At 28.0% G+C, this 13,618-nt stretch overlaps 1 protein-coding gene across 1 annotated transcript; it reads left to right on the forward strand.

The window, feature by feature from the left end:
* Positions 1 to 1,283: 1,283 nt before the first annotated feature.
* On the forward strand, positions 1,284 to 13,182 carry LOC142323762 (small glutamine-rich tetratricopeptide repeat-containing protein beta-like). The gene is made up of 2 exons (XM_075363944.1): positions 1,284 to 5,917; positions 9,564 to 13,182. The coding sequence occupies exon 1, from the start codon at positions 1,674 to 1,676 to the stop codon at positions 2,574 to 2,576; it is 903 nt and encodes a 300-aa protein (XP_075220059.1). The 5' UTR covers positions 1,284 to 1,673; the 3' UTR covers positions 2,577 to 5,917; positions 9,564 to 13,182.
* Positions 13,183 to 13,618: the final 436 nt, after the last annotated feature.

Consider the following 13,618-nt stretch of genomic DNA (forward strand, 5'->3'; position numbering starts at 1 on the left):
CTTCATTATACAAATGAATACTGTTTACCTTAAGACATTCATATTATTGTAATGTTTTCTGTACTCTTTTGTTTGACTTAGTTTTAGTTTGAGAACAACCTTGTAGTATTATTTAAGTGTATTAGTTTTTTAATGAGTATTATTAATTTATTTATAATTATTACTTTTGTACATTTTCTACAAAAAAGAAATAAATGTATAAAGAATATTTAAAAAAAAACAATATTTTACGTTATTCAATTAATTAAAATTACATTTTTAATTTTTATTCTCATAATGCTTATCTAAACAAGAAATATATGTATTATTTATAACTGCTAAATATCAGTGTGGGATAATTTTCGGCTACTATTTATCGAGACATAAAACGTCCACAAACGGTACGTAAATTACAAGCAGACAAAAGGAGTCTTCACGGGCAATGCAGTTTAAATCTAACAAAAAATCTCAATCTAGTAAAGTCAGTTATTTTTATACGTATTTGAATACTAGATCGTGGATACCGGTGTTCTTTGGTGACTGGGTTTCAATTAACCACACACCTATGGAATGGTCGTAGTGAGATTATGCAAAACTACACTTCATTTACACTCATACATGTCATCTTAATTAATCCTCTGAAGTATTATCTGAACGGTAATTAAACAGGAAAATGAAAGAAGAAGATCAAGAAATCTCCAGAAGCAAATAGTTGATCCCAGTAAAAGTATTAAAAAAATAATTAACTAATCAAAGCCAAAAAATCCAACGTTAATACGTATATTTAATGTACATACTAACGTACGTATTTCGTACAACTAAACTATGTAACGAATACTTCAATTGAAAAAGTGGAATGGAACGCAAATATAGCGAGAGATTATTACCTCCCTAGTAATCAGAGCCTGAACGAATGACCCTTGTTGCTAAGTCTTTCGTTTATCGGGCGGTCATTTGTTATTTAGTGATGATTTACTGTAAAAGTGATGAGATCTAGGACAGAATATTACAATTCTTAGAACGTTAAAGAAAACCTTCTTTGATAGAAAAAAAAGGAAAAGTAATAAAAGATTTTTGTAAATATAAATAAAGTGTATCGTCATAACGTATTATTTAATAAAAGGCTGGTATTGAAAAAAGTCGTATTACAATTTCTGTTTTAATTTTTTAAATGATTTGAAATTTTTTTTCTTACACTTAAAGAAAATTACTCCATAAAAATATTGACTGTTAACAAGAAATTTTAGTTAAGTCAATAATATTGATTAAATTATTTTTATGGTACGCCTGTTTCACAATGACGATGTTCTGCAAAGAAATGTGAACAGCTGAGTTTCGTTGCCGTGTAGTGGTTTGTGAGCGATTTTGTCGGAATTGAAAGCACAATTTTTTTTAAATGAATTTAGTTGTACTTTGATTACTTGAACTGGGTGTGACACATTGTATTGCATGTAATAGATGTTAAATTCTGATTGAAATTTTGTGTTTATAGAATTTAGTAACATCGTGACGTGTTGCAAGTTAGCTTAATTATAGCATATTATTTCACTTCTTATTTTTTTCTAACAAATGTGAACTTCTTTGATTTTTAGAACGATATCAACGTGTTGTGTGTGTAGAGGTTAGGTTTGTTGAAAGGTAGTCCGATAGTAAGTTATTACCGTATTTCTATTCTCGAATTAATACAGTCTAAAATGGCAATGGGCGATACTAAAAAGCTAGTGTTTGCTATAATAAAATTTCTTAGATCCCAGGTAGAAAGTGGAATCCTACCCGCTGATGGGTGTGAGGGATTAGAGGTCTCTATTCAATGTTTGGAAAGTGCCTACAATATTACTCCCGGAGATACGTCATTAGATGTTCAAGCATCTTTACTGGCAATATTTCAGAATTATTTAGTTGAATCTGAAAAACCTGTTTCAGCGGAAGATAAGGTCAAAGCAGAAAAGCTAAAAAATGAAGGTAATTCTTTAATGAGTAGTCAAGATTTTGCAGATGCATTAGAGTGTTATACTAAAGCTATATCGCTGGATCCAAAAAATGCAGTTTTTTATTGCAATAGAGCTGCAGCCTATAGTAAATTAAACAATCATGAAGCTGCAATAAAAGACTGCAAGACTGCTTTACAAATAGATCCGTCATATGGTAAAGCATATGGCAGACTTGGCTTAGCATATTCCAGTTTAAACAGACATCAAGAAGCGTGGGAAAGCTATAGAAAAGCTCTGGATTTAGAACCAGAAAATGAAAGTTATCGTAATAATTTACAGTTAGCTGAGGATAAACTTAATACAGAAAGTAATAGACGTTCAAATGTTGATCTTGGAATGGTTTTAACAAATCCAGCTTTATTAAATATGGCTACACAAATGCTTTCAAATCCTACAATGCAGTCGATGATGAATAATATTATGTCTGGTACTTTATCTCAAAATGGTTCAACCATGGAACAATTGCTTCAGGCTGGCCAACAGTTAGCCCAACAGATGCAATCAGAAAATCCTGCTCTAATTGAACAACTTAGACGTCAGTTGGGAAATGATAATCCTCCAGCACAGCCTCCAGGACCAGATGGTGGTACTGATGGAAGTTCATAATAAAATTTATGAAAAAGGTAATGGGTAGGAGAAATGGTGTCTATGATTTTTATGGAAATATTTTTTCATCAAGTTTTACTTTATTACTACTTGTAAGAACAATAATAAATGTAGGGATTATTTTTGTTATAAAAAAATGTAATTGTCCATAAAACACTTAGTTTTCCATAATAAATAATAATAATGATTGTAGGTTATTTTAAAACTATTATAATCTTTTGAAAAATTGAATAAAAGTTTTATTTTATAGGACAGTATACAATAAAGGTACTGGATAGGTTTAACATTAAATTATTTACAAATATAAATGTATTTATATATTATATTAAATGGAAAATAGCCTTTAAAAGAATAGCCTGTAATATAGAAGTTATGATTTAATACAGTGCTTATGATGTAATTACTTGTAGTCCAGAATTTTATTTGTAATGAAAAGTTGGGTACCCACATAAGTTTAGTGTAATGACGATGGAAAATTGTACTTTTAAACTGTTATGGTCTACTTTTTATTTTCCATGAAATTTGTTTCTAGTTTTTTTTTGTTTTTAATTGCTATTTTATTATAGCATGGTTGTGTACAGTTTGATGTTAGTATACTATACAATTACATATTTTTTTAAATGGCATCCTTAATAGTAATTATAAGAATAATAAAATAATTAATCTCAGTCTTGCATGTTTATTAGTTTATTATCATAAAGAGGTGGGAGATTACTTAAAGCCTGTAATGAGTAAAACATTACAAAATAAATTATCCAAATAAAAGTTCCTTATAACATTTTTTTCATAAACAAAATTAACATTTAATATACTACTTGGTTGTAAGTTGTATCATTTAATTTTATCTTAAGATATTTACTTATGAAATGTAGGCGTACAACAAGCAGTTTGTGTAAGATTAAAATTATTATTAATCAGTCATAAGTCTAAAACATTTTAATCATTTATAAATTTACAATTATTAAATACTAGTAAATATTTTTTTAAATTCATTATAATAAAATTTAAGTTTATGAAGGTGTTAATAAATCTTGCCAAAGTGTTTAATGGTGATTTCTGTGACAAAACTTATAATTTTCTAAATAAACGGATGAACTTTTGTCCTTTTTTTAATAAAAGATATACTTTAAAATTTTCATTCATTTTTTCCGTGAATTACTTTGAATTAATATCAAAAAAAGAATTGTTTTTATGTTATTTCTTTTTGTTTAGAAGAGGGTAATTATATTTTTCACTTTCGTGATGCAAACAAATATTTATTTTATTTTCAGTAGATCTTATGCATAGATTAAAATATTTTTTCTCCTTTGTGAAATAAGATTTTTTTTTTTGTTTTACAATATTTTACTTTAAAAACTCTTAAATTTACTTGATTATATAATAAAAGGGTAGACTTTTTTCACTCAATTGAACTTAATACAAGAATGTAATTATTTTATTTGTTAGTGCAACTCATAATTATCCAGCTAAAGTAAACTGATTCCAATATTATAAGGTAGAAAATTCTCCGGAATTTGAAGAAGTGTACTTTGTTGAATAATTAACTAAAGAAAAGTGGATATATGGGATAGTGGATCTATGAGAAGTGATATTTTATTTGTCTTTAAGAAAAAATTAATACAAACACCTTTTCCTTAATGTAATATTTGGTAGTTTTTTTGCATAAGTTTCAGTTACCACTGTTGTTTTTAGCCCTTTTAGTGACTGTGTAAGAATCTCATGTTAATTCCCTTTGTAAATGGAAATTTTTAATTTGAGGGTCATTCAATAATTAAACAAATTTTTTTTCTACTTTCCCATGTAATCCCCAACTTCTCTGCACTTGTCCCCTCAGCAAAGAATTCTTTACCTTGATCTTGAAGCCAGTTTTCTACTTTTTCTGTACCTCTTTGTTGTCATTGAATTTAATGTCATGCAAAACTTCTTTCATCGGACCGAAAGGGCAAGGTCAGGGCTGTAAGGAGAATGAGATAGGAGCTCCCAACCCAGTTTGCCAATAGTTTCCGGAGTGAGTTGTGCCGTATGAGATCAAGCATTGTCTTGAAGAAGCAGCCTTTCCTTTTCAACGCAAGCTTGACTGCTCTATCATGGCTGAGTAATATAGGCTGTTGATAGTGCATTGCTCCTCCAAATAATCATAGAAAAATCGGATCATGGGTATTCCAAGAGATGGTTAACATGACCTTACTAGCCGATGGTTACATTTTGAATTTCTTACGGACAGATGATTCAGGGTATTTCCACTGCATTCTTTGATGCTTGGACTCCAGCTAAAAATGATGTACCCAAGTTTCATCACAGGTTAAAATCCTGTCCAAAAATGCATCACCTTCATTATTGAAATTATTTTTGAGTTCGGTGCAAATGCAAAATCTCTCGGCTTTGTGATGAATGGCCTCACAGTAGATCAGTTTGTTTTGAATGATGGATTGAGTTGTGCCAACACTTGCTCAACATTTTTCGCCAATCTTACAATACTGAGATCTGAGATGAACACAGATCTCAGTATTGTATCCATTTCCATCCTCTTCGACTTCCTTTTCCGCTGTAACACCAGTTTCTAATTAATTTCCTCCTTATAACTCCTCAATATATTCCACCCACCTATCAACCTTTTCTTTCATATTATAAATTGTTTTACCATCTTTGTTTAACACATTATTCTATTTTAATTTATGTACCACAAAATTCTCCTTAACTTTCCTGTATGCTCCATCTATTTTACCAATGATCATTTTTCTTTCCACTTCTGAACATATTTCTTAATTGTCAATAAATAGTATTATTATATTTTCTACGTTCATCCATCAGCTGCAATATATCCTTTGATATCAAAGTTTTTTACCAGTTCTCTTTATTCTGCCTAAGTTCGCTTCTGCTGATTTAAGAATTTCCTTTTTAACATTCTGTCATTCTTCTATATTTTCTACCTTATCTTTTTTTATTCAGTCCTCTTGCGATGTTCTCCTCAAAAAGCTTCTTTACCTACTCTTTCTCAAGCTTCTCTAATTTCCACAGATTTCATTATCTCTAAATTATGGTTGCTATCAATGTCTGCTCCAGGATAAGTTTTGTAGTCTACCAGTTGATTTCTAAAAATCATTTACTTTTCATCTTGCTCAATTACTTTTTGTAATAAAATTCAATAACTTTTTATCAGTCTTAAGTTAAATAAAATGTAGTTTATATAAAATAATTTTAAAAAATTGACAAATTTTATTAATTGTCTTCTTTTTTCTTATAGTTTATTAAAGAATATCTTGTTTTTAATAATTTGTATTCGATTGTCAAAAAATACCTGCATCACTCTTCGCAGCAGCAGCTGGAAGTATTCTGCTTAGGTAAACAAACTCTCATTAATGTTTTGGTATTGAAAAGTCATTTGATAAATCTGTATCTTATATTTATCTATAAAAAAAGATTCTTCAATATGATTTTATCAAGTGTAATTTTGAACTAAATGTTCAAAAGTTATATTAAAAAATATAACTGCAGTTTAATTAATGCTTAAAAGTTTTAATTAGAAGTTGTATATACCTTTAAAAAATTATATCAAAAATACTTAATTTTATGTGTTTTAATTATAATTTTTCATAATTACGTATGATTAAAGAATCTTTGGTTAAAAATTTATTATAATTTTAAAAATGTTATGACTTGAAACAACATTTTTGTTATTGACCATATATGTTATTCAGCATAAGTGACAGAGGCTACCAAAATACCAAATTTTTTCACTGATTGGTTTAATATAAAGATACTTGGAAAGAGAATCTTTTATTCAAACAAATAACAAGCTATTTTGGTAAAAAAAATTTTACATTTATTAATATTGTATAATTATTCATCACAGCCTTTGTTAAACCACAACAGTTAACTTATTGAGCATAGTTCTTTTATTGAAAACCGTATAATATTAGTCATTGTACAAAAATTTAATTATATATTACTTTAAACTCTATATATATATATATATATTTTGTCAAATCTTTAAACTTAAGAATTAATTGTATGATTTCTCTATTTTATTAATCTTCAAAATAGTGCTTCATAAGTTTTTGAAAACCATTACCATAAAAAATCTCAATATACCATTATTCTATTATCATAATAGCTTTTATAATTTTAACTATCTTTTATTTTTATTTTTTTTAATATCATTAATTTTTTTATTATTAAAACGTTTGACAAAACTCAATTTGCATAATCCAATGGTATTGTTAATTTACCAAAAAAATACATATGTGATTTACAAATCATCGTATGAATTAATTTATAAGTTATCAAAATTATAAAATAGAATAGATTTATCAAAATTGCCTATTAGATGTTATGTTTAGTAAATAGCAATAGGTTGTTGCAAGTTATTCTGCAATATAAACTAAAAAAAAAAAAAAATTGTAAATTACCAATGCGAAAAAATATTTTGTAATGATAAATTTTTACACACAATTCATTGTATATTACATATTTATGAATTCTTAACCATACAGCTGTGTACAACTCTTCCTCCAGTCTCTGATAGCTTCCTTCAGTTCCATCACACGATTGCTTCTTTGACAGTATACAGCCAACACAGGTTCTTGGTTGGTCCACTTATCTTGTCATGCTCAGTAAGGTGTCATTTACAAGGAGTTATTTTTTCTCATGAATTGACCTAATTGTGATAGTTGCAGCTTCAGTATCTTGCTTTCCAAGGATTTATTTTTATCTAAAATTTCTTTGTTAGTTATTTTTGTTGTCCATGGTATTTTTAGCATCTGGCATCAACACCAGACCTCAAAAGCATTGATCCTGCACATGTCAGCCTTCTTTCGTCTTGGTTCATGTTTCACAGCCGTAGGATAGGATAGGGAAGACAGTTGCGCTGGTCAGTATGCATCTTGTTTTCAAGCTGATTTCCATACTTTTCCGTATTTTGTTCATCCCAGTCATGGTAGCCCTACCAATTGCTAGACGTATTTTAATTTCAGGTGTGCAGTTTCCATCCCAGCAGATTTCTGAGCCAAGAACAAAAATCTTTAACCACCTCTGTTTTCTTGTTGCCAATTCTTACACTGATGTTCTTATCTTCTGTAGTTGTCAAAATCTTTGTTTTCTTCATGTTGAGATAAAGTCCCATGTTTTCACTTTGTTTTTGCACTGTTCTGATCAGAGTTTCAAGCTCTTCAATGCTGTCTGCTAGCAGGGTTGTATCATCTGTGTATTAGGTTGTTAAGAGATTTATTAATTACTGAGTCTAAATGTTGTTCTTTAAACAATAAAATAATTTGGATAAATACTGAAGTAATATTTGCCATCAGTGATTATAAATTTGTAATATAATTAAAATAATTATCAAATAATAACTGGTTATTATTTTCCTTTTTGAAGTATGTTTAAAATACAAGGTTTGATAAAAAAAAATACACGGAATTTTAGTTTTCTCAAAGAATTTTTATTTATTCATCAATATTAATTTTGTCATCTTAAAAGTACTCCTTTTCAGATACAATATATTTGTGCAACCGCTTTTTTGAAGTTTGGAAAAAGCAGTTGCACAAAGCATCTCTTTAACATAATTTCCATTATGGCAATCAGCTCCTTCAGTAAATCTGTCTATTTCTTCAATGTTGGCAAAACATCATCTTTCATGGTTCTTTTAACTTTGGGAGATCAGAACAGGAGGCCATGTCTGGTGAATACAAAAACTGAGGCATCATAATCATCTTGTCTTTTGCTATAAATTCATGAACAAGCATTGAAGTGTGAGCAGATGCAATATCATGGTACAATTGCCATGAATGTTTTGCCATAAATCTGGGCGATTTCTTCATATTGCTTCATGCAAACTACATAGTAATCCTACCTCAATTACTTCCAGGTAGTAATCCATATTTAGTGTCTGATAGTGATTTGGCAATTGCCCATAATTATTTTCTTCATTTTTTTGACATTGTGTTTTGTGTTGATCTGCTGGGATGTCAAGAGTGCTCATCATCTTCAACATCTTCCTGGCTTTCTTGGAAACATTTGTACCTCTATAAATGCTTGTTTTATTCACAGAAGAATCACCAAAAGCAACATTTAATATTTCCAATGCGGTTCTGCATTTTATTCCATTTGTAAAGCAAAATTTAATGCAAATTCTTTGTTGTATTTTTTCCACAATAGCTAACCATGCCAAAACACATTTTACCTTTTCAGCAGCCAACAATAAACTAACCATCCAATATGACTACCAATGTAAGCATATATTGGGGACAAGTGTATCTACACAACAAAAAATTGTCACAATTGGACTTAAACAGCCTGGGAAATTTTAAAATTCCGCATATCTTTTGATCAGATCTCATCTAATTTGATAACTGCAATCATTCTATTCTAGTAGAGCCAACACTTCATTTTATATGAGATTTAAGGTATACTTTAAAGCTATTATTAATTATAAATCAAATTTGTCCATTTTATCTGACCATTTGATAAATCATGTTCCCAGTATATCTAATACAAATAAAAATACGAACTTTTGGAATTAAATGATAAATTAGATTTATATAAAAACTTACCTATATATATATATATATATATATATATATATATATATATATATAAAACATTCTATGGACCACCAAACTGTATTTGTTGAAAATATAATTTGCAATTTAAACCAAAATTAAGTTTATCACAGTAGTAGGTAACAAGACAATAATTACTTTAACCAGATTCATTTAGCTGAAGGTGCATTGGTATAGTGCTGGAGTAAAATAGATCAGCAATTATTGAACAGAGTAGTCGTTAAAGTACTTCAGATGGATTTAATTAACATACCAAAACTGCTGTCTTCTTTAACTTGAACTAAGAATGATAACTAATACATTTTATTGCAATTTTGTAATTATTCTATTTACAAAGTTAAAAGAAATTAGTTAAATGATTATTATTTGCACTACTTTATAAACACTAAATAAATGCAATTTACAAAATTTTTCTTTCTGCTTATTACAGTTTTGAAAAGAATAGTCTAATTTTTGCATATGATGTGTTGCATTGTCAGATTAGTAGGATTCAAATACAAATAGGTAATATTGCATAATTTTTACTACTTGATATTTTTTTTAATGAGCTTTAAATTATTTCTTTGACCTGAGTAATGTGTAATATAAATTGACTTATAATGAGAATAGATATTAGAAAAAATCCTGTGGTATATAAGGTTTTTAGTAAAATCCCTTATGTTCTAGTGGAATACGTGGTTAAGCAGCCTAGCTTTACAATGTGGGTAGTTGTCAGTTCAAGACCTACCTATACCAGTTATATTTTACATTAGCAGCTCCTCAATGCAATCCTCCTAGCTACCATTTGTTGCTAGGTTCTAATTAACAGCACGATCTGGCCTGATAGTTCAGAGTACAAGTACACTCATTACAGGTACAAGAAACATAGATGCTTACAAATCCTGAATAAAGAAAATAACACTAGATATTTGGATACTTCCAAGAATTAATCAATTTGTAAAATTCTTTGATCTTTTTAAGAAGACACCTGCCAATCTTAAAACATTTTATATGTCAGGTAGATTTAGCGAAGACATCATTTTACTTGCCACACTTTTATTTAAAACAAAACACTTTTCATACTGGTTAAGCAAAAATTTCTACACAATAAAGCATCTTTTTATTATTTTTACGTGTTCTTTTTGAGAAAGAATACTCTTCAGTTTCAATGGTATATCCTGGACCACCAATCTTAACCTGATTTTATAACAGTTAGCACAAACTTTCCATAATAAGTTTTTCCAGTCAGTTATAGTAAGTAGGTCCAGTCATTTTTAGTTCTTTAACATAGAACTTTGTAGTAACATATTCTGCCTACGAATAAATTATTTTCAAGTTTTCTAAGCACGTATTTTTTTGTCATCCTATACCCATTCATCAGTTTCACGCTTTACACACAGCCAGTGATCTCTTGAATCTGTCAAAGAAAGAGGCATACCATGTCCATTAGAACATTGCCTGTTAGAGTTTAAAATGTGTTAATTTTGTAAGTACTGCACACTCATTGTTTATCATTAGTTTAACAAGCTAACATAAAAAGTGACATGATTAGACAGGTTAACCACAACCGTTCTGTGGCTGCAGTCACAAACAACGAATCAGTTATTGCTAGCCTAGCAAAAAGATATCAGCAGACATGTACCAACAAGATATTGCACATGGTTTAACACATGAAAAATGTAACCTAACCACCAATTAGGCCTATTCATAAACAATATGACTTTGCAGGCATCTCTTAAAAAACCCAACATTTTTACCATGTGGTATAGAAAATCCATGATCTATAACAAAATAATTTACAACTAACAGATTCATTTTTTTTTTTTTACATAAAAAACTAACCTTAATTTTTGAAAGCTAGACTTTAAAAAGTTGTAGTTTGTTAGAAATTGGTTTCTATTTTGCAATAAAATTTGAGAGACTAATGTTAACAGATTAGGTGGTAGTAACTAATGAAAAATAAACAAAATAGGAATAAAAATGTGTGCGAATATAGTTTCACAATTTAATTAAAACATTCAAAAAATTACACAATTTATAATTTAAATAATAAGACTTTTGTTTTTATAATTTAAATCTTTCTAATTTTTCTTATTAAGTATTTCTCACATAATTTAAAATTAGATGTAGCTTACGTACTATATAATATTACTGAGTAAGGAAAACTCTGTTAAATGATTCAAAGAATATGTGAAATTATAGGACGTTTCCTTAAGTATCGAGATTTGCCTTCATGAATGTTGTTTTATTTGTTTTTTTTTTTTAATTATATGCTTTATTCCACATCTGAAGGATTTAGTAATTGACCGTATTTTCAGTAAAAAAAAAATTAAGCAAAATAAAGACTTCATTCAGATCAAAGAATTAATACATCATGTCAGGAGTAGTAGTTTTGCTATTCCACGGACAACAAAAAAACATCTGCTCCAATATTTGCCTATAGGAATCAAGAGAAATTGTTGAAAAATCTTGATTAGAGCAGCATTACAAAGTACAAAATTATGAATAAAAATCAATAATTAAGATTGGTTCATAATTAAATGACAATTTAAAAATAAATATATTGTGCCATACTTTGCTAATTGTAAAGAATGAAACTGAAACAACTAGTTAAGTGACAGACTAATTTAAATCAAATTATATAATTAACTTGGTATAATTATAAGATATTTAAGTTGATTTAATATAAAATGGTTTCAGTATGTGGAAATGTATAATTAAAGAAAGAACTCTTTTTTGCTAATTAAGTTATTAGAACTACCATCAGAAATTTTTATATTAAAGATTTTCCTAAAATGAACCTATTTGTTTACATTAATTGTCTTGGTCATTAGCCAATAAATTCTGACCAGATATACTACCACCCATCAAAATCAAAACCACACCCAGTTTGTGTTACTAAAATGAAACGTGAGAAATAATGAAATTTAACTTTGCCTGTTACCATAATTACCTTACATTAAATTATTCTTGCTTCATCTTGTGCTTTTATTTTGTAAGATTCTTTGTTAGATATACCAAAGGTCTACATGACAACTGCTTTAATGTATTTTAAACATGTTCATGCTTCCATTGATCATCTCTGTAGATATTGCTTTAATTAAATTTATTCTCTTAAAATATGTTTTTAGAATTCTCAATAGGCAGGAAAGAGTTAATGAAATGATATGCTGATAAACTGACCAATTCATTTCCCCATTTTATTTTAAAATTCTGCCTGCTGTACGGTGAATATTACATTATAATGAACCTTAAAAAATGTATCTGTAAATTCTTGAGCACCCTTCTGCTGAAGCCTACCTTATTGATTTTGATTTCAATCATTTACAAAGTTGACCATTCATGAAAACTTTTCATTTAATTACTTATAATGTAAAATCATTGGTTGTGGATAAAAACTTTATTATTTTTAAACTTTGATCATATTGTTGAAGATATTGTAACTAGCTTATCATATGGATTATACTCGCACCAAAATCAAAGAGATAAGCTTTAACTTTCTTTTGTTAACATTGAAATTTCTATAAAATTTTCTTTCAATTGCACATAATCATTAAACTTCTTTTTTTTTGTAATTTGTATATTTCTCATTAATTATACTTATTTAATAAAATGTATTTTTTTTTTTTATAATTATGCTCATTTCCTTGTTGAATTTTATGGAAAAAATACAAGACTGAAAAGTATCTCACATTGAAAGGAACTGTATATAATGGTATTAAGTAATTATATTAAATAATGGTAAGGTAATTATTATATGTATTGTAATTGGTGTCATATGATGATAATATAAAAGATATATGTAGTAATTTTATTGTTTTATCAAAACAAAAATTATTTATTATCTGATAAAAATAAACATAATTATGTTTTGTAATTTTGTATCTTATGTTAACATATGACACCTTTAAAGTAACGTAACATTTTTAAAAAAATTAGTTAGATTTAGTGTGGACCATTATAATACAGAATGTTATGTTAAGTTGTTTAAATATATAAAGGTTATGTACTGTATTTGTATAAAAATATTATATTTACATAACAATAAATTTAATTTCTTAATTTAATAATTGTAATTTTATTTCAAATGTAATTATTTGTAAGTTTATAATACCTTTATAGAAAGGAATATCTGATTAAGTAAACTCAACAGCCTTTTTTGTATCATATATGTTATATTCATTTTTCATTTGATAACAGATACACTGAATCAATTTTCTTGATAGTAACATTACCAGTATGTCTTACTTTGGAGGTAATGTCATGGAAACTACAAAGATATGAAATAAAACTAACTGCTGTTATTAAATAGCATAATGTAGCTGCCTTTTCAGTGGGTATCTTCATCTAAAGGCAGATTATCTTAATAGCAGAACTGTGATTGCACAGATGGTTGGTTAGCTTTCTTATGCAGGAAGTTAATAGCTTGAGATACAGTCAAACCAGTTACATAAAACTGTCTCTTTACTATTGTTCTGTTTTGAATTCTATTTCTCAGCAAATTTT

Source organism: Lycorma delicatula, chromosome 4, assembly GCF_047948215.1.
Source record: "Lycorma delicatula isolate Av1 chromosome 4, ASM4794821v1, whole genome shotgun sequence".
Taxonomy (NCBI): domain Eukaryota; kingdom Metazoa; phylum Arthropoda; class Insecta; order Hemiptera; family Fulgoridae; genus Lycorma; species Lycorma delicatula.

Excerpts from the sequence above, each read along its gene's own strand:
- LOC142323762 (XM_075363944.1), top strand. The coding sequence starts at position 1,674 with ATGGCAATGGGCGATACTAAAAAGCTAGTGTTTGCTATAATAAAATTT.